This window comes from Rhinoraja longicauda, chromosome 12, assembly GCF_053455715.1.
Source record: "Rhinoraja longicauda isolate Sanriku21f chromosome 12, sRhiLon1.1, whole genome shotgun sequence".
NCBI lineage: Eukaryota > Metazoa > Chordata > Chondrichthyes > Rajiformes > Arhynchobatidae > Rhinoraja > Rhinoraja longicauda.
Window position 1 is genome coordinate 40,088,050 of NC_135964.1, and position 22,627 is coordinate 40,110,676.

Genomic DNA, 22,627 nt, shown 5'->3' on the forward strand with positions numbered 1-22,627 from the left:
ACCATTGTTTTATGACAAAGCAACGTTTTGTAATAAACTGCAATGAATACTAAGGTGCTTCTAGATATTTTTCCCAAACATTCTGCTACAACCATATTTGATTCGTAAATGTGTAACACCATGCCACGACCACAAAAAAATCACCGAGTGTGGGAAGAGCAGAAGATTTGAATACAATGGCGCTAATGGTTTCTAAAGCCACCCATAATTATTCTTTAGCATTCGTTGACCAGTCAAATGGAAGATAAACAATTCTGACTTTTCCTTGGTCAAGGAGTTCCGCCAGTGCTTTCTTCTTTGTTGATTCTGGTAGATGGTCAAGCACCCACTTCAACACCTGCGTGGGGGAGCAAAATGGTACATGCTTTCAAATAAATAATGTCTCAATTTCATGGATAATATCAAGTGCAATAGTAACAATGAATAGAGGTGACAAGGTGATCTTTGAGAAATAATCATTTTTTGTTAGTGAGAATTGTCATCTCTTATAGTGCCTGATCACATACAAGCAATTCTTGCAAATGAGGATAATGACCAAGTAATTTATGTTATCAGTGATGTGATTGTGAAAACTTTTCTTTCCTCCCCCCCCCCCCCCCATCTAAAATTGTTATCCCTCTCCCTAAATCTTTGTCCTCAGGTCTTCTAGTCATCTCTGGCATGTGAAAAGTTTATCACTATCCTATCCATGCCTCCCATAGTTCTGTATACCTCCAGCACATGTCTTTTCAGCACACAAGGAAAACAAACCCAGCCTGCCAATCACTGTTCATAAATGAACCATTTCATCCCAGCCAACATCTTGGTGAATCTCTCTGCAATCTCTCCAACCAAATCATATTCTTCCTGTAGTTTGGTCACCAGAACTGCATGCAATATTCCTGTGATTAAACCCTTGTTTTATAAAGTTGTATCAAGACCTCCCTTATAGTTAGTGTAGGAAGGAACTGCAGATGCTGATTTAAACCGAAGATAGACACAAAATGCTGGAGTAACTCAGCAGGACAAATAGCATCTCTGGAAAGAAAGAATGGGTGGCGTTTCGGGTCAAGACCCTTCTTCTGAATGTCTTGCCTTCTTTTGGAGATCCTGTCTTGACCTAAAACGTTACCCATTCCCTTTCTCCAGAGATGTTGTCTGTCCAGCTGAGTTATTCCAGCGTTTTGTGTCTATCCTCCCTTATAGTTTATGCCAGAGCCAATAAAGACTAGCATTCCCTGTGTCTCCTTCAACACCCTTTCTATCTATGCTGCTTTGTACACCAAGGTCCCTTTGTTCCTCAATATTCCCCGAGAACCTATTGTTCATGGTATATGCCCTACTCTTATTATACCTGCCAAAATGCATCACCTCACACTTATCAAGATTCAATTTCATCTGCCATTGCCTTACCCAGCTTACAAGTTGCTCAATATCATTCTGCAAAGGAAGGAACTGCAGATGCTGGGTTACACTGAAGATAGACACAAAATGCTGGAGTAACACAGCGGGTCAGGCAGCATCTTGGGAGAAAGGGAATAGGTGGCGTTTCGGGTCAAAACCCTCAGATTGAGAGTCATGGGAGAGGGACGCTAGAGATATGAAGAAGTACAAAGAACAAATGAATGGAGGTATCCAAATGGACAAATCAGTCAGCATAGATGATCAATGAAAAATAGAGCACACAATGGTCCATTGCTGGCTGTGGAGAAGGTGATAACAAGTGAAACTAATGAGTGAAACAGTGAAACTAGTAGAACGACTAGGGTGGGGGAGCAATGGAGAGAGAGGGAATTCAGGGGTTACTTGAAGTTAGATAAATCAATATTACCTCCTCACTATCAAGTACTCTAAAGCTTCAAATCTAAGCTTGGTGCCATTAACAATTAATCCTTGGGACCTTAAAAATAAACTATCAAAGCACTAAATGATTTAATGACAATTTGCAGTTCCATGTTATTTTTGACAACAGACCCATTATTCCAAGCTGTTGAAAAATTACAAAAACAATTTTGAAAATTACTTTAATTATTTAAGATTAAATCCAGATCAATGCACAGGCAAGTTCTTTTTAAATGTATTTTTCAGAATGTGGCCAGCATTGTCAAGTCCATCATTCATTGCCCAATCTAATTAACTTTGATAATCTAATTTAAAAAAAGTGGTGGCAGTAAATGTGCAGTGTTTTATTTCTAAGTAAATAACTTTGGAATGGTTGACTTGGCCTGACTTGGAGGAGAAAATGCCAATGATGTTGTTCCCTTTGCCCTGCTGCTCTCTCATCCTTAATGGCATACATCATGCAAATGGAAGGTGTTCAGAATAGCCAAGTAACTTCTGTTCATTTGTACATGGTACACACTGCACTCATGCAGTACTGGTGGCGAAAGCAATGAAATATTCATGGAGGTGGACGGGATACCAATTAAATGGGTTGCTTTGTCTGTGATGGTGTCAATTGTTCTTGGGGCTTACACCTATTTGCTAAGTGTAGGTTGGGACATATTATTGTAATATGAACCTAATGTTTTCCAATGGTATTATTTTTAATGTAACTGCAACCATTAGTCACACTAACATATGATTAAGAAGTTTCCATAGGTAAAACTATGAAATGAACATTTTATCCTATCAAATGGCACAGCTAAAATATTCTTAAATTATGAAGCTTTAAATGTTCTCATACTTTATTGTGGGTGTGCAGTGGATGTGGAGAGGATGTTTCCACCAGTGGGAGAGTCTAGAACCGGAATAAAAGGACGTACCATTGGAAAGGAGATGAGGAGGAGTTGCTTTAGTCAGAGGGTGGTGAATCTGTGGAATTCACTGCCACAGAAGGTTGTGGAATCTAATTCAATAGATATTTTTAAGGCAGAGATTGACAGATTCTTGATTTGTATGGATGACAGGGGTAATGGGGAGAAGGCAGGGGAATTGGGTTGTGAGGGAAAGATAAATCAGCCATGGCGGAGTAGACTAAAGGCCCTGTCCCAGTTCGTCGATTTTTTAGGTGACTACAGGCGACTAGGCTGGCGGGCATGGCGGGCATGGTCATGAGTAGTCTCCAAAGAGTCGTAGTGTTTTTCTGGTCGTCATTGGATTTTGTGAAGGGTTGAAATTTTTCGGCAACTATTGGTTTGACACCAATGAGCGTAGCTTGATGTCTCCTGACGGGGGCGCTGTCGTAGGTTGTCGCCACGTTGGCGCCTGGTGAAGTAGGTTGTCGCCAGGTGATGCCTTTAAATCTGGTGACACTTCAGCATACAGTGTTGCCAGGTCAAACCTGAACAAAGGTATTAAAAGGGCCAAAGACACCCACAGGCAACGGGTGGAAGACCACTTCAACACCACGGACACCAGAAGCATGTGGCAGGGTGTCAGGGACATCACTGGCTACAAGAGCAGCCCTGCCTGCCCCCACAGCGATATGGCACTGACCAACGAGCTTAACACCTTCTTTGCCCGCTTTGAAACTGGCAAAACCACCTTGAGTGAAAGAACCCCAGCCGAGGCGGTGGGACAGGTCTTGCAACTGAACACACAGGAGGTACAACGCGCTCTGAAAAGGGTCAACCCACGCAAGGCTGCAGGACCGGATGGAGTTCAAGGAAGGGTACTGAAGGACTGTGCTGAACAGCTGGCTGAGGTATTCACCAGGATCTTTAACCTGACATTATCTCTGGCTACGGTCCCCAAGTGCCTGAAGTCGGCTATCATAGTTCCGGTGCCGAAAAAAGCAAAGATCTCCAACCTGAATGACTACCGCCCGGTTGCCCTAACGCCGATCGTCATGAAGTGCTTTGAGAGGCTGGTCCTCTCACACATCAAATCCAGCATCCCTGACTCACTGGACCCACATCAATTTGCATACAGGGCAAATAGATCCACAGAGGACGCCATCTCTCTGGCTCTTCACACTGTCCTGACTCACCTAGAGAGACAGGGCACGTACGTGAGGATGCTATTCATAGACTATAGCTCCGCCTTCAACACGGTCATCCCCACCAAGCTCATCACCAAACTCCACCAGCTAGGCCTCAGCTCGTCATTATGTGACTGGATCCTGGACTTCCTGCTGGAACGACCGCAGGCAGTGAGAATGGGCCCGCACCTGTCCTCCACTATCACCCTGAGTACCGGCACACCACAGGGCTGTGTTCTGAGCCCCATGCTCTACTCCCTCTTCACACACGACTGTGTTCCTGCATTCGACACCAACACCATTGTCAAGTTTGCAGACGACACAACGGTGATCGGGCTTATCACCAACGGGGATGAAACAAACTATAGAGCGGAGGTGTAGAACCTGGCGGACTGGTGCTCGGATAACAACCTGTCCCTAAATACCACCAAGACCAAGGAGCTGATCATCAACTTCCGTAGGTCACATAACGGGGAATATGCCCCGATCTCTATCAACGGGGACAGTGTGGAGAGAGTGTCCAGCTTCAAGTTTCTGGGCACTCACATTTCGAAGGACCTAACATGGTCCAATAACACTGCTGCGCTGGTCAAGAAGGCACAACAAAGACTGTTCTACTTAAGAACACTGAAAAAGTCTGGTCTACCCCAACAGCTGCTGACGACCTTCTACCGCTGCACCATAGAGAGCATCCTAACGCATGGCATCCCTGTGTGGTACCTCAGCTGCACGGAGGCAGAAAGGAAAGCTCTACAGCGGGTAGTCCATAGAGCTCAGAGGGCTATCGGAACACAGCTACCAGATTTGGAGGGCATCTACAACACACGATGCCTCAGAAAAGCCACCAGCATCCACAAAGACTCTTCACACCCCTGCAACAGTCTGTTCGAACTCCTTCCATCGGGCAGACGATACAAGGCCTTCTACGCCCGCACCTCCAGACTCAGGAACAGCTTCATCCCCAGGGCCATAGCTGCTATGAACCGGTCCTGCTGAGCCGGATGGCCACAACGCATAGATCAACTTGCACTTTACCCTGTCTAAAAACTGTTACAATTGTTTCGTTTCGTTGGGTTGCTGTTAATTACTTAAATTATTGCATCGTATGGGAGGCGCATTCCCAATCTCGTTGTACCCCTGGGTACAATGACAATAAAGATATATTGTATTGTATTGTATTGTGTTAAGGTTGTTGCTGGTGCTGACTTCGGCGAATTTCAAGTGTGGACTTGATCTGATCATCCGTCAGTCTAACGTGTCCATAAATGATGTTAGGTTTTGTATGTTTTTGCACTTGTGTTCTGTTTAAAGATTGAATTTTAAAGTTTGAAGCTTATTGAAATTTATTGAAGTTTATTACAATATTTTTGTATGCACTGCTTGTATGTTCTTATCAACCTTTAAAAAAAAATGGTTTGTATATCAATAAAGGAAATTCTTGACATTTTGACGGAAAATTGATGTATGAAGTTATTGTACTTCAGAGTAGTTTCTTATGGCATCACTTTCCAATAGTCATGATGCAGAATGATTGGAAACCTTACCGTACACCCCCTTTTATAGGGAAAGTGGGTGAAACGTGAATTGTCTTCAGTTGTCTTCAGTCTTCAGGGTCAAAGCTTGTCATAGCTTGTCACCGGTGGACGTAGGTTGACTTCGGTTGTCGTAGGTTGTCGCCTCTGTGGTGGTAGGTTGGCGTAGGTGCGGTCGTAGGTGGACGTTCTACTTGCGACGATTGGGTCACCGGTTTTCGGTAGCTTGCCGTAGCTTGACATCAACTAGGTGGTGGGTTGTTGTAGCTTGTCGTAGACATTGTCGTGGGGGGGGAGTCCAGTCACCGGTTTTTCGGCAGCCTGCTACGACTATGACAGCTGGCAGTCGCCTTAAAAAACGCCTAACTGTGTCAGGGCCTTAATTCTGCTCCTGTAACTTATGAATTTTGTTATCATATTTTTCACTTGTATTCAAGAGCTTGGAGTAAATGTTAACATGAACATTTCTTTACCTTTTCATCTGTTCCACCAAAGTCTATCTTGTATCGTTTGAAAATTATACTGAGACCAACTTCCTTTTTTGCACCATCAACTTGACAACCATCAGCAGAATCAAGGAAATCTCTGGCTGAAATCTTTAGCTGCTTGTCAATGTCCTGCAATTGGAGATTAAAACACACGTTTTTTGCATGACAAGTTATATATCATCTGCTTTTCACTTTAATTCATTTTTGCAACCTTGGTTTGACTATCATGCATCACCTGGTAGCTAGCTGTCTTTAAAATAGCAGCCGTCCTATAAATGTATATAAACCATCCAGGATCCAGAACTCTTTTAAGGCCTTACCCTCATTGAAACATACAGAATAGTGAAAGGCTTGGATAGAGTGGATGTGGAGAGGATGTTTCCACTGAGAGTGGGAGAGTCTAGGACTAGAGGTTGTCAGCTCAGAATTAAAGGACATTTTGTTAGGAAGGAGAAGAGGAATTTCTTTAGTCAGAGGGTGTGAATCTGTGGAATTCTTTGCCACAGAAGGCTGTGGAGGCTATATTTAAGCAGAGATACCAGATTGATTCTTGATTAGTATGGGTGTCAGAGGTTATGACAATAGACAATAGGTGCAGGAGTAGGCCATTCGGCCCTTTGAGCCAGCAGCACCATTCAACGTGATCATGGCTGATCATTCTCAATCAGTACCCCATCCCTGCCTTCTGGGGAGAAGGCAGGAGAATGGGGTTTGGAGGGAGAGATAGATCAGCCATGATTAAATGGCAGAGTAGATGTGATGGGCCGAATGGCCTAATTCTACTCCTATCTCTTACGATCTTATGATCTTTAACCATTGTGGCCACTATTTCATGTGCGCCCACAGTCCGTTAGAAGCCCATGGACAGTAGGATGTTTATTTAAGTATGGTGAAGAAAACAACTGAGGATTTCACCTTCAGTTGATATCTGGGCATATGCAACCTCCACGGGTGTCTTAACTTAGCTTAGAAGTACAGCACAGAAACAGGCCCTTCGGCCCACCGAGTCCACATCGACCAGTGATCCCCATACACTACGTATCTTACACACTAGGGACAATTTACCGAATTGTTTACCGAAGCCAATTAACCTACAAATCTTTACGTCTTTGGAGTGCGGGAGGAAACCGGAGCACCCGAGGAAAACCCACACGGTCACGGGGAGAATGTACAAACTCTGTACACACAGCACTCGTGGTCTGGATCGAACCCGGGTCTCTGGCACTGGCAGCAACTCTATTGCTGCACTACCGTTCTGCCCAAAAGTAGTCATACAGTAGTCCTGGCTGCCCTGGCCCATCAATACATTGTGGACCCAAAGGTCATTTGTAGTGCACCCAGGCTAAAATCAGCTCGTGAAATTAGTATGGAAATTTGGGCAAATTTCACATTCTTTTACTTTAAATACAGCCTGAATGTTTTTAAACAATGCTTAACAATCTTAAAATTATTTTTAACATTACCACAATGACTCATTGTATAACTCTGCTTTTTGAATTAGGTATGGCTAACCAGTTCAAGGTAGCCAGGGGAACTAATATCTTTTGTTGGGCCGTTAATTTGTATTGGTTTGACAATTATGGCCAGCAAGTGGAATGTTAGACTTTCCATCAGCATGAAACTTAAAATTTTAGATATTATCAAACTGCAAAAAGTTTGCAGTCAAAGAAAAGACAGGTTGTTGGAAACGGCAGTAATTTGTGAGATTTTAAAAATCCCGCACAAAATAAAACGTTGGTAAACTACATCCTGCATGAGAAGATGACAGCAGAAATTGATAACTTCCAAACATGGTTTAACAAACCTCAGCAGAGTAGGCCTTAATTGGAGGGCTGCTTACGGATCCAAAGTTCAAAGCAAAATGAATAAGTGGTTCCACGTCATCCAGTGATATCTGAAAAATTAAAGTTGTGGTTACATTTCAAATTGTAAATGAAAAATCTATTATTTTTCAGTAATAGTTTGAAAAATGCTACTACATTTAGTATTAGTAGAATTATACTAATATACTAGTATAATCTTACTATTTGTATAGTTATAGTATACATTATATACCATAACATAACATAACATAACAAAACTTTATTGTCATTCGGCACAACACCGAACGAAATTTCAGCAGTCACAGAAAAGAACACAGGACACACGACCCCAACACAAACATCCATCACAGTGACTCCAAACACCCCCTCACTGTGATGGAGGCAACAAAACTTCCCCTCTCCTCCCCCCGCACCCACGGACAGACAGCCCGAAACGTCCCGCGGCCGCACCGGGCGATGTTAAGTCCAGCGGCCGAGCCGCACCGGGCACCGAAACGTCCCGCGGCCGAGCCGCACCGGGCCCTGAAACGTCCCGCGGCCGAGCCGCGCCGGCGATGTTAAGTCCCGCAGCCGAGCCGCGCCGGGCACTAATACAGCCTGAATGTTCTTATGCAATGTTTAACAATCTTAACATTATTTTTAACATTACCACGGTAACTCATTTTATAACTCTGCTTTTTGAATTAGGTATGGCTAACCAGTTCAAGGTAGCCAGGGGAACTGATATCTTTTGTTGGGCCATTAATTTGCATTGGTTTGTCAATTATGGTCAGGAAGTGGAATGTTAAACTTTCCATCAGAATGAAACTTAAAATTTTAGATATTATCAAACTGCAAAAAGTTTGCAGTCAAAGAAAAGACAGGTTGTTGGAAATGGCAGTAATTTGTGAGATTTTAAAAATCCCGCACAAAATTATACAAGATGAAATAGCGTCACATTTGGATAGCAGTAACAGGATCGATCCGACTCAGCGTGGATTTACAAAGGGAAATCATGCTTGACTAATCTTCTGGAATTTTTTGAGGATGTAACTAGGAAAATCGACAAGGGAGAGGCCGTGGATGTAGTGTACATGGACTTTCAGAAAGCTTTTGGTAAGGTCCCACATAGGAGATTAGTGGGCAAAATTAGAGCACATGGTATTGGGGGTAGGGTACTAACATGGAGTGAAAATTGGTTGGCAGACAGGAGACAAAGAGTAGGGATTAACAGGTCCCTTTCAGAATGGCAGGCAGTGACTAGTGGGGTACCGCAAGGCTCGGTGCTGGGACCGCAGCTTTTTACAATATACATTAATGACTTAGATGAAGGGATTAAAAGCAACATCAGCAAATTTGCAGATGACACAAAGCTGGGTGGCAGTGTGAACTATGAAGGATGTTATGAGGATGCAGGGTGACTTGGACAGGGTGGGTGAGTGGGCAGATGCAGCTTAATGTGGATAAATGTGAGGTTATCCACATTGGTGGCAAGAACAGGAAGGCAGATTATTATCTGAATGGTGTCAAGTTAGAAAAAGGGGAAGTACAGCAAGATCTGGGTGTTCTTGTTCATCAGTCACTGAAAGTAAGCATGCAGGTACAGCAGGCAGTGAAGAAAGCTAATGGCATGTTGGCCTTCATAACAAGAGGAGTTGAATATAGGAGTGAACTTTTGCAGTTGTACAGGGCCCTAGTGAGACCACGCCTGGAGTATTGTGTGCAGTTTTGGTCTCCAAATTTGAGGAAGGACATTCTTACTAATGAGGGAGTGCAGCGTAGGTTCACGAGGTTAATTCCCAGGATGGCGGGACTGTCATATGTTAAAAGAATAGAACGACTGGGCTTGTATGCACTGGAATTTAGGATAAGAGGGGATCTTATTGAAACATAAGATTAGTAAGGGATTGGACACGCTAGAGGCAGGAAACATGTTCCCGATGTTGGGGGAGTCCAGAACCAGGCGCCACAGTTTAAGAATAAGGGGTAGGCCATTTAGAACAGAGATGAGGAACTTTTTCACCAGAGAGTTGTGAATCTGTGGAATTCTCTGCCTCAGAAGGCCGTGGAGGCCAATTTTCTGGATGCTTTCAAGAGCAAGTTAGATAGAGCTCTTAAAGATGGCAGAGTCAGGGGATATGCGGAGAAGGCAGGAATGGGGTACTGATTGTGGATGATCAGCCGTGATCACAGTGAATGGCGGTGCTGGCACGAAGGGCCGAATGGCCTACTCCTGCACCTATTGTCTATTAACAGTCAGAGGCTGGGAGGGTGGGGGCAGGAACTGAACTGATGATTAACATGCAAAATACAAATTGCTGGAGGAACTCAGTGTAGGCAGCATCTGGGGAGGGAATGAACAGACGATGTTTTGGGTTGAGTCTCCTGTGTAGACTGGGTCTGAAGAAGGGGCTCAACCTGAAACATCATCTATTCATTCCCCTTGGCCAGATGCTATCTGACCTGCTGAGTGCCTCTGGCACTTTGTGTTTGGCTCATGATTCCAACATCTACAGTTTGTGTCTGGATGATTAAAATGACAAGCAATCGGAAACTCCGAGTCATTCGTACTTTATAATAATAATAATATAATAATAATAATATTCATTTATTGTCATTGCAACGAGTACAACGAAATTAAAAAATAGCCAATCCTGACGGTGCGTAAAAACATATATGCAATAAATGCAAAAACAAATAAATACAATTATATTAAGCACAAAAGTTTTAACAGTGTTGCCTAGTGCAGAAGGTAGTGTTCAGTTCTCGTATGGCCCTGGGGTAAAAACTGTTCTTAAGTCTGTTTGTTCGGGATTTGATCGACCTGAAATGTCGACCAGAGGGCAGATGAACAAACAGACGGTGGCCGGGGTGGGATGGGTCTTTTATTATTTTGCCTGCTCTACTGAGGCAGCGTAGGCTGAACAGGTGCTCCAGGGAGGGCAGTGAGCAGCCGATGATCTTCTGGGCCGTCATGATGACCCTCTGAAGGGCCTTCCTGTCCTTTTCTGAGCAGCTGGCATACCATGTGGTTATACAGTATGCCAGCACACTCTCGATGGAGCAGCGATAGAAGGACATCATGAGCTTCTCCTGCAGGTTGGTTTTCCTGAGGATCCTCAGGAAGTGGAGTCTCTGCTGTGCCTTCTTCACTGTGGTGATGGTGTTGGTAGACCATCACTGAATGGAGGTGTTGCACAAAGCAATTGACCGATCTGCTTTTCAACCTCAGTGGAGAGGAGGCTCCATCGTGAATAGCAAGCACAGTAAATAACATTGAAATAGATCATTATCTCACTTGTAAGGTATGTTTAGGGCTCTTGACTTCTCAGCCTTCTAGTCCTATTCTCATGGAATTCAATGGGAACATGAGACCCAGCAACTTGGCTTTCAATTAAACACTTGACAGCAATCCAGATTCAAGGACCGAGTTCTACAATTTCAGTTTATAAGCTTTTTCACTGGAGAGCAGCATTTGGTGATGCTTTTGTTACCAACTGCAGCTCCAGCTGTTTCTTTACTTGTGCCATTACCAAGCACTTTTGCCTTGCACCATCAATCCTTTTGTCACTTAAACTTTACTGCTTTCAGCCATACCACTGATCCTCCATTGTAACCTTTCTTTCTCCTACGTACTTTACTTGCCTCTGGATTTGTTTAATCCCCATTACATCTCTAACTTTTTGCAGTTCTGATAAAAAAAGATCATCAGTCTGAAATGGTAACTTTACTTCTCTCTCTTCGGGTATTACCGAACTTGATTGAGTATATCCAGCAATTCCTGGTTTTATGTCTGCTTTTAAATGTTGGAACCACATCAGTTTATATGTGATAGAAATACACAATTATGGGATGAAATTTCAAACAATTGCATTCATATACATTTGCCCCAAACTACTGATGCTGATTTTTTTGTTGTGATTTTAAACAATAATGTGATTGGGGTTTTAGCTTACCTTTAGACTTTAAAAGATACAGCGTGGAAACAGGCCCTTCGGCCCACCGAGTCCGAGCCAACCAGCAAACACCCCGGACACTAACACTATCCTACACACGAGGGACAATTTACAATTTTTACCGAAACCAATTAACCTACAAAATTGCACATCTTTAGAGTGTGAGAGGAAACCGGAGCATCCGGAGAAAACCCACACACTCACAGTGAGAATGTACAAACTCCATACAGAAAGCACCCATAGTCAGGATCAAAATCTGGGTTTCTAGCACTGTAAGGTAGCAGTTCTACCACTATGCCACAGTGCTTACTAGTGTGCTGCCACTGTACCTAAATTGCGAAACTTTGCATTTTCAAAACACTGCAATTAGCTTAAATAATTAATCGATTATCGATGTGATTTTAAGTTAATGTTCGAAATCCTTTCAAAGGTAGAATTTACGCATGCTCCAATACATTTGAAAATATGAGGAAAATGGAAGAAGGTTCAGAAACATTAAATTATTACAGATTCCATGCAAAATTATCTTCAAGGGCAGAATACGCATGACACTCTTTTATAGCTCAACTTTTAAAATAAGTTGTATGATCCTTTACCATTTCAAATATTTGGTTGCTCACAATTTGAAAATGTGATTAGCCTAACAGTTCAAGCACCACTGCCATTACCAGATGCTTTGTTTAGAAATTTGATGTATATATTGGCAAAGCATTGCTGGATTGCTGGATTTTCTTTTCACTTTTAGTGTGAACCGTGCTGTTATGATTTTATGAGTAGTTGCAATCCCGGCAAAGTAAAAACATATCTTCGCAGGAATATCCAAACTGTCTTATAAGATTGAGGGTTGGAGAAAACAAAACAAGGGCCAGCAGTTTGCAATCAAAGAAAAGACACTCCACCAAAAGTGCTGGAATAACCATTATAATTATGTTAAGGATATTAGTCATAGTATTAAGCGATATATAAATTTAGTTATATACTCAAACAGTAGTAGCTACCTTAAGATAGATACAAAATGCTGGAGTAACTCAGTGGGACAGGCAGCATCTCTGGAGAGAAGGAATGGGTGATGAGAGGTATAGACAGTGATGTAGAGAGATATAGAACAAATGACAAAAGATATGCAAAAAGTAATGGTGATAAAGGAACAGCATCTCATATTTCGCTTGGGCAGCTTACAATCCAGTGGTATGATTTCTCTAACTTCAAGTAACACCCGCACTCCCTCTCCCTCCATCCCTCCCTCCCCCACCCAAGTAGCACCAGGTTCCCGTTCCCACCTAGCAAATAGCTAACAATGGCCTGTTTCCTTTATCACCGCTACTTTTTGCACATCATTCATTCTGAGTTACTCCAGCACTTTGTGTCTATCTTCGGTTTAAACCAGCATCTGCAGTTCCTTCCTACACAGAGCTACCTTAAGACGTGGATCGTCATTTGCGAATGGTTTCATGATCTGAGGTGGACTTTTTCGATTTCCACGAAGTACACCATTTTGAATATCATTCAGTGAAAAGATGCTTCCACCAATCTCGTAACTTATAGAAGTAAAAAACTGAAATGGTACAAAATTGATTTCAGTGGACATTTATTTAATCACAACGCAAATATATAATTATCTATTTATGCCGGTTGCTCAATTTTTAAAAAATTTCTTTTAATAGGGCATTTGATCTGTTAAACATCATTGGGATGTGCCTCTTGGAGTAAAGAGGGAGAGCGGAGATTTGAAAGGTGTTTAAAATCATGGCTAAATTAGATGGAGTAAATGGGCTATTATTTTGATAATGATACAGATTTAGCACAATTAGTAAAAGGAACTGGAGGTGTCCTTTGTGCAATGAATGGTTAAGATTTCAAATGCACCAGCTATAACAGGCTGTTAAATAAAGTTTCAGTCATAACCTTCAAAAGAAAACTAGGAAATTATGAAGAACAAAATTACAGACAATACAGGTAAAAAGCAAATGATGGAGTTTAGTTTTGTTTCCAGATGCAGCCTGGAAACAAGCTCTGCGCCCCACAGAGCCTATGCTGGACATGATCATCCATCTGCTAGTATCATTCCTACACTTCTAGGGGACAATTTACAGAAGCCAATTAACCTACAAACCTGCACGACTTTGGGATATGGAAGGAATCCGGAGCACCCGAAGAAAACCCACGCGGTCACAGGGAGAATGTACAAACTGTGTATACACAACACCCGTAGTCAGGATTGAACCTGGGACTCTGGCGCTGTACGGAAGGAACTCCACCGTTGCGCTGCTGTGTCACCCGAGGCTTTAGGTATTAGGCTTTAAAGTAGTAAGCCAAGACTTGACAGGCCACCTCTGGATATCATATCATATCATATATATACAGCGCGGAAACAGGCCTTTTCGGCCCACCAAGTCCGCGCCGCCCAGCGATCCCCGCACACTAACACTATCCTACACACACTAGGGACAATTTTTTTACATTTACCCAGTCAAATTAACCTACATACCCGTACGTCTTTGGAGTGTGGGAGGAAACCGAAGATCTCGGAGAAAACCCACGCAGGTCACGGGGAGAACGTACAAACTCCTTACAGTGCAGCACCCGTAGTCAGGATCGAACCTGAGTCTCCGGCGCTGCATTCGCTGTAAAGCAGCAACTCTACCGCTGCGCTACCGTGCCGCCCCATAATTTTTTTAATATATAAACTAAGCAAATATTAACCTGAACGTGTAGGTAAAGAACGTATCATTTGGCTCTTAACTGGAAAATTTTAATTAATCTGTTTTATTTTACCCAGTCAGAAGGAGGGTCTTCAACTTGAAATATTAACTTCATTTCTCTTTCCACAGGTGCTGTCTGACCTGCTGAACATTTCTGGCATTTTTCATTTCTATATCACTTGGTACATTTTCCGACCATTGCTTCTAAGTGACCCCATTTTAGGAAACATGTTCTATATGTTAGAAGAATCATCTACAGTACGTTCAAGTTGTCATGAGAATTAACAATTGCAAGTTTGCCATCTTACTCTGTATCTTTGCCATGCATTTTTTGGTGGTCCTTTCTTGATATTTCCATGAATGACCAAAGTATTGTACACATTGATGAAGAATGCTAGTCTCTCATTCCGATTGAGACTACAAATGTCTACATGCTGCAGATTTGTTGCATGTTGACAATATTCTTCAAAAACTGGATTTGCACCCATGGATTTATAATCTACTGACTACAATAAAGAAATATTGAATAGTTAATTATAAATTTGACCATGTGTGCAACTAAGAAACTTTAGTTTGGCAATTACTTCTGTAATCAAACCAAATGGGCTACAGCTACCCAAAAGTTCATTACAAGTATATTGAAGTGATATCATTTAAGCAAATATTTAACTCTTTTGATTAACAGAGGTTATTGTTTTAAATATAAATATAAAAATTTAAAGTGGTTAGCAAACAATAGATGTTTTTTTCTTCTAATAAAGAAACATAGACTAACCTTGCCATCTGATGTAATGTGTTCTGAGAACAACTTCACAATTAAATCTTTCATGATTGCAGAATGTCTAGAAGCTGAAGTGTGACAGATTATTCAGCAAGTTACTATTAAAAGCAAACATGAGAATCTGAGTACTTCTTCCAGCAATGCCTGCTTTTAAAATGTTGGTCTTCGTATACTGATGTTCCATAATCTCCATTTCTTATACCTTTGTTATCTTTACTAGTCATTGACCTACTGAGATTTATACACTTCGGCAGATAATACTTTTGGTCATTCTGATTATTCTTCACCCTACTATAGCATATACCCGTGCTATCTTTTCCAGTCATTGACCTACTGAGATTTATACACTTCAGCAGATAATACTTTTGGTCATTCTGATTATTCTCCACCAATTTGCAAAGTCCCCATATCTGAGTTTCACCTCTCTGCAATTCCAATTATTTTTTCCTTTAGAGCGTTTTTGGAAACCCAACTCTCCATCACCTGCCTCAGTATCACCTCATGACTTGGTGCCATATTTCGATCGATTAAATCTCCAGTGAAACACATTAATATAGAGACATACATCGTGGAAACAGGCCCTTCAGCTTCACTAGTCCATGACACCCAAGCTACCCCATTCTGTGCTTGCCCCACCTGGCCGCGTTTGGCCCATAATCCCTCCAAACATTAGAAAGAGGCAAAATGCTGGAGTAATTCAGTGTGTCAGGCAGCATCCCTGGAGAACATGGAAAGGCGATGTTTTGGGTGACAACCCTTCTTCAGACCTTCTTCTATCCATTTTCTCCAGGGATGCTGCCTGACCTGCACGTTGTCTTTGTTTTCTATAAACCAGCATCTTGTTATTACATCTATATACTAAAACTCTCATTTGTTTGTTTGTTTGTTCCTGAACTACAGCCAAAATGGTACACGATAGCACGACAATTTTAGACCCACCTTACTCACCATCATCCCTTTGGTGCTAATGGAAGAAGTTTCATTGAAATCGGTGTTATATTTTTAAAGTTATTCACATTTTAAAGTTTAAATCTATCTCCTAGTGAGGGAGGGGGGAAGGGAGGGAGGGAGGATAAGGGGGGTTGAGGGGGATGGAGTGGGGGGAGGGGAAGGGGAATGGGAGGAGGGGAGGAGGTAGAGGGGAGGGGGAGGGGAAGGGGATGGAGGAGGAGGAGGGAGGGAGGGAGGGGGGAAAGGGGAGGGGGGAGGAGGTGAGGGTGCTGCACCAATGTAGGAGAGGGTTGGGCCCAACAGGTCCACTTGGTCTAGTTCCCTCTAAACCTTTCCTCTCCATGTACCTGCCAAAGATGCAATAATATAGAATGAGTTAGTAACCAAAGTATATTTAATATTACCCATTTCAGTTCTATGTTTTAGTTGGTGAACATCTTCTGAACATGAGAAGAAAGGGAATAAAACATTACCTACCAGAAGACGTATTATATTGGGTTCCATTTCTCAAGGTTAACGAAGCAGCAGATTCATGCTCTACCAATCTGTACAGAGCATTGCTGTCTTCAAATTCTTCTTTTGCACCCAAAGGATTTAAAAACTTTCTATTTGTCAAATCTTTTCCCAATTCAATTGCAGTGGATTTGTCTACATTAAAATATTGATAAAAGGATAAAATTATATAAGTATTCCTTATAGAAATGTCCCATTGTCAAAACAGCACATACTGTAACTATTCAGGTTATTTTAGAAGTGTCGTTTAAAAGTTGTTCTAATAAGATCATAAGACATAGGAGCAGAATTAGGCCATCGCATCTACTCCGTCAGTCATTCATGGGTGATCTATCCTTCCCTCTCATCCCCATTCACCTGCCTTCTCCGAGTAACCTTTGACACCCTTACTAATCAAGAACTGTCAATCTCCGCTTTAAAAATACCCAATGACTTGGCCTCCACAGCCGACTGCGGCAATGACTTCCACAGATTCACCACCCTCTGGCTAAAGAAATTCCTCCGCGTCTCCATTCTACATACGTTATCCTTTATCATAATAAGGGTAGCCATTCCTTTGCCAACCATTAGAGACCCATCAGTACCAACTGCATGTCATGACAGCCATTTCCCAATTCTACTGCTCATCAAGATGCATGAGAATAGGACGGGAAAGCAGAATTGTGTTCTAAGGTCAGACAAAGGAAGCCAAGAGCACTGGGTGACGTTGATATGTGATTTCCTCATGCAGGAGCTGCTGTCATGCTGTACCTGGCCCTCAAGCTAAATTGCCTGGATGAGAGTTCTCCCAACATAATTCAAAGCTAATTCACAATCTCCACTTCCACCGCCAACATATGACCCTTCTCGATACCACATCTATCCTAAAATCTCTCCCTCCCTATTCATCCAAAGATTCTACCCTATCCAACTGGAGATACCTCTCCCCCAACTCAAAATAACTCGCTCCTTTCCAGCCTGCTAACTCTCCTTGCCTTCTGACTCAAGGATTTATCTCTCCCTGCTTACCTGGGCGTTTCCCATGTCCTAATCAGCTTGCGATACCTTCCACATTATCCATCCAGAAATCGCACCCTTGCTTTCTAGCCCAAGGTCTCTCCCTTACTATTCGGTGATCTCTCACTCCCTCCCCAGTGTGAAAATATTTCCCCTGCTCAGCCTGACACCTCTCTCTCTCTCTCTCTCTCTCTCTCAACTTGGAGTGCAAGCTCCTTCCCTTCAGCCCACCTCTTTCTCTACACTCACACCCGACCTTTCTTTTCCTCCACATTCTCTCCTGTCTCCAGCTTCTTGCTAACACCTGGTCCCTGAGACCTTGCCAATTATCCATCTGGCCAACAGCTGGGTGAAGAGCAGAGAGAGAGAGAACGTATTTTCCATTATATTGGACTGAAGGTCCAGAACTTCCTTGAGTTATTCCTCAGCATTCTGACCATAAAATTGAACCTCTGCTCACTCAGGGCCATACTCACTACTTTCCACCTCTGCCTTTCAAATCCGCCACTTCTGGTAACATAAATTCACCTTTGACCATTGGGAGATCACGGGTGTGACAAAGAAATGAACCAGGCATCACTACTTAAGTCTCTACACCTTTGGAAAGGTATTTAGGAGAGTAATTTGTCTTTTGTCACTGTTCATCCTACTGAGAAAGTGCTTGAGTATCGTGCCAATTGGGGCACTCTTAGGGCAATATAGTGGTGCAGAAGGCACGAAGGTGGTGCAGAAGGCAGTGACAGTGGTGCAGAAGGCAGCAACAATGGTGCAGAAGGCAGCAGGATGGTGCAGAAGGCAGCAGGATGGTGCAGAAGGCAGTGACAGTGGTGCAGAAGGCAGCAACAATGGTGCAGAAGGCAGCAGGATGGTGCAGAAGGCAGCACAGTGGTGCAGAAGGCAGCACAGTGGTGCAGAAGGCAGCACAGTGGCACAGCTAGTAAAGCTGCTGCTTCCCAGTGCCAGGGACCCAGGCGTGATCCAGACCTCGGGTGCGATCTGTGTGGAGCTTGCACATTCTCCCTGTGACTGCGTGGGTTTCCTCCGGGTGCTCCGGTTTCCTGCCAAAGACGTGCAGCTTTATGGATTAATTGGCCTCTGTAAATTGTCCCTAATGTGTGGAGAGTTGATGCGAAAGTGGGATAACATAGTACAAGTGTGAGCAGGTGATCAATGGTCAGCGTGGACTCGGCGGGACAAAGGACCTGTTTCCATGCTGTATCTTTAAACAAAACTGATTGGTTTCTATTGACTTTTGCATCAAAAGTGCAGAGATAGTTAGATATGGTGACCAGTAATCTGGCATGTTTGGTGCAGGGGACCAAATACCAATTTCTTACTTTGCTGTCACTTTTAATTAAGGGGCACAGTAAAAACAATGACAATGACACAGGGATACATTGAATGTGTGAGAAGCGACTTCCTGGAGTTTCTAATGTTATCACAGCTCATATCAAACCACTGCCAGCAAATCACAGGAGGGGAGGTGATGGTTCTGAGTGTTTTCAACTCACGAGGTGCAGGAGAGATTTCATCAAGAGACAAACGGACTCACCAACGTTTTTATTGTCAACCAGCCAATTCACTAATTTTTTCCCAGTAAAGGTGTTATGGTATGTTTTGAGACATATCCAGTTGCTGCCGATCATACCACTCTCCTTGAAGTCCATGATTAGGTCTGAATATTCATCTACTTTACCCTCTGGTTCTGTAAAGTAAATCATAAAAGTTTGTTAATTTTTAACAGTGGATGAACTAAGATTTTACTACATAATGTGCATTCTACACTGCCATTGTCATGATCAGAGCACCTATTTGCATTCTATAACATCTGACCAATATTTTGATGAATTAGAAGTGATAATGTTGTACCTGTCTCTACTGATGTTTTAATTTTAGTTTTTAGCTTTAGAGATACAGCATGGAACCAGGCCCTTCAGCCCACCGAATCGATGCCGACAATCGAATGATCACCTGTTCACCCTAATTTCCATGTTATCTAATTTTCGCACACTGGGCAACTGGGGCAAACTGGAGCAAATTTAGAAAGGCAAATTAACCTACAAATCCGCACATCTTTGGGACGTGGGACCAAACCGGAGCACCCCGAGGAAACCCACGCGGTCACAGGAAGAAGGTGCAGACTCCACACAGACAACACCTGAGGTCAGGGTCGAACCAGGGTCTCTGGTGCTGTGAGGCAGCAGCTCGACCAGCTGCGGCACTGTGCCACCCTTTACCGGCGGGTACTGCCAACATTTTATGGTTTGGAGCAAAGGAATTTTAAGCCAACACAAATAAATAATATTTTATAGCCATCAGAAGTGATTCAAGTATTTCATTCTCAAAATCTTGACCTGAAATAATATTTTGTGATTAACTGATGTTGCACTCGGGGCCTCTGGGGAAACGGATGTAAACTGAATTACGATGTGCAGGAGCTGAATTGTAAGATCAAAACTAAGCTTACATATTTCGCCCTCTGACATTTAAATTCACTTGATATTCAGTTGCATTACCATCATAAAGTTGCTTGCTATCAACAAAGTTGGAATCACCCTTTACCAGAAGCCTAAATGTACAAGCCATATAAACTCTGTGGCTGCAAAAGCAGGCCATTTGCTGGGAATCCTGATTCTCCAAAGACGTTCCACTGTCTACCAGGCACAAGTCAGAAATCTAATGGGATTCTCTTCATTTGAATGTACCACTCCAAGTATTCTCTAAGAGTTCAACGCCATTATACGCTAAACTATATACTTGATTTCCACCCCATTTTTCATTCTAAACATTCATTTCCTCTCCCGTCAGCTCACACCTTCAATGAGCTGCATCAACAGTCAACCCACAACCAAGGAGAGGGACGGAGGACAGTGAGATCAGTGTGAATAAGACTAGTATGTTAGGAAGTTTGAAATCAAGGACGTAGTGTTGTGGCTCTTGAAGAGCCTTAAGTTGAATATGTCCCCAGGACCTGATGGGATCCATCCCAGTTTAGTGAGAGAGGCAAGAGAGGAGATTGCAAGCAGTCTTCAGCTGCAGCGATCTGTGCTGGGACATACGCTGTTTGTGACGTCTATAAGTTACTTGCAAATCTAAATGGGTTGGTTATTAACTTTACAGCAACATGAAAATGGTAGAGTTATGGAGAGCGAGCATGGCTGTCAAAGTATACAGCAGGTAACGATCAGCTACAGAAATGGGCAGATAAATGGCAGATGGAGTTTAATCTTTGCAAGTCTGAGGTGTTGCACTTTGAGAAGTCAAATCTAAGAGGAAAGTGAAAGTGGCAACACAAGTAGATAGAAGTCTTCGTACCCGTAGTTGTGTATAGAAGGCGTATGGTATGCTTGCCTTCATCAGTTGGGGCTTTGAATATAAGACCTAGAAAATCATGTTGCAGCTTTATATGGCTTTGAAGTATTGTGTGCAGTTACCTCATGAAAAGAAGGATTTGAAGGCTTTGTAGAGGGTGCAGAAGTTTACCAGAATGTTGCCTGGATTAGAGGTCTTTACATATAAGGAAAGGTTGGACAAACTTGCGTAATTTTCTCTGGAAAATCGAAGATGCATAGACAGTACATTTTCCCGGGGTATAAATGTGAAGGATTAGAGGGCATAGTTTAAGGTGAGAGGGACAAAGGATTAGAGGGCATAGTTTAAGGTGAGAGGGACAAAGTTTAAAGGAGATGTGCAGGACAATTTTTTAAATAAAGACAGTGGTGGGTGGATGGAACAGGCTGCCGGTGGTGGAACCAATACAATAGTGGCATTTAAGAGGCTTTTAGATAGGCACATGGTTATGCAGGGAATGAGGGATATGAATCGCATGCAGGCAAAGATTAGTTTGACTTGGCATCATGTTCGGCATAGACATTATGAGATGAAGGGCCTGTTCTGTTTTACGTTCTATGTTCACCGAGGACAGGAGATTCTATGGGCAGTGCCACCTCCGGTTCTCCCTTGGGCAGTGCCACCTCCGGTTCTCCCTTGGGCAGTGCCACCTCCGGTTCTCCCAAGGGCAGCACCACCTCCGGTTCTCCCTTTAAGGATCCTGACTTAGACTTAGAAATTTCTTGTAGTTCCTTCATGGCTTCAGGAACCTGGAGTTCAACTGAAAAACATAGAGGGAGTTCCATCAACATGCGCATTGCAGTGGTTCAGGGAGAAAGCTCAATTCAAGCCCAACAAGGGCATGGCAAATACATAGTGTATAAGAAGGAACTGCAGATGCTGGTTTGTACTGAAGTTCGTCACAAAATGTTGGAGTAATTCAGCAGGTCAGCCAGCCCCTTTGTAGAATAGGAATGGGTGATGTTTTGGGTCAAGACTCTTGCCCAAGGGAGAACCGGAGGTGGCACTGCCCATAGCATCTCCTGTCTCAACTGGAAATGTCACCTATTCCCCTTCTCCAGAGATGCTGCCTGGCCTGCTGAGTTACTCCAGCACTTTGTGTCTATCCATTGCCAATCCATATCTTTTAATATTTATATTTCTCTAATTTCCTAATAACACAGGCCTTTGCCTTATTGATCTATGCTGAGTCTCAGGGCATTTCCATGCCCCTACTCAGTTCCAATTCCCCCAATAATTTCCTTGAATCCTGTTCATGCCCACAAAGAATCCATGATTTTCCCACCAGCTGCCCACACAAGGGGCAATTTGCAGTAATCAATTAACCTATCGATCTACATGTCTTTGAGATTTGTGAGGAATGGGAGAGTCTGTGGGAAACACATGCAGCCACAGGGAGAATGTACAATCTCTACACAGACGACATGGGAGGGCAGACGACCCTGCGCTGCTGGAGCTGGAAGGCCGCTCATTGCCTACAGCGATGGTACTTTTCTGGTTTTCCCAGCAATGCTTGCATCCTATGCTTGAATAAAAGAAACACGTTATGTTTCGTATTCCGGAGCTGTAGCACAGGAAAATCTCACACTGCATTCACTTGGCAAATCAGGAGAACCCAGCTGGGCACATCCTGTGCAGAAACAGTCCATTTTGA

The 22,627-nt window shown here is 43.0% G+C and overlaps 1 protein-coding gene across 1 annotated transcript; it reads right to left on the reverse strand.

Moving 5' to 3' along the window:
* Positions 1-208: 208 nt before the first annotated feature.
* LOC144598454 (uncharacterized) lies at positions 209-16,617 on the reverse strand. Its single transcript, XM_078408596.1, has 7 exons — positions 16,587-16,617; positions 15,157-15,230; positions 14,690-14,887; positions 13,097-13,234; positions 7,726-7,815; positions 5,907-6,050; positions 209-337 (listed from the first exon to the last, which is right to left on the reverse strand). The coding sequence occupies exons 1-7, from the start codon at positions 16,615-16,617 to the stop codon at positions 209-211; spliced, it is 804 nt and encodes a 267-aa protein (XP_078264722.1).
* Positions 16,618-22,627: the final 6,010 nt, after the last annotated feature.

Bases quoted from the DNA above. Each gene is read 5' to 3' on its own strand.
- LOC144598454 (XM_078408596.1), bottom strand. From the start codon at position 16,617: ATGGAACCCAATATAATACGTCTTCTGGTAG. The intron at 15,231-16,586 runs GTAATGTTTTAT...GTCACACTTCAG, and splicing joins TATAATACGTCTTCTGGTAG to CTTCTAGACATTCTGCAATC. The intron at 338-5,906 runs GTAAAGAAATGT...TCCCCCACGCAG, and splicing joins TTGGTGGAACAGATGAAAAG to GTGTTGAAGTGGGTGCTTGA.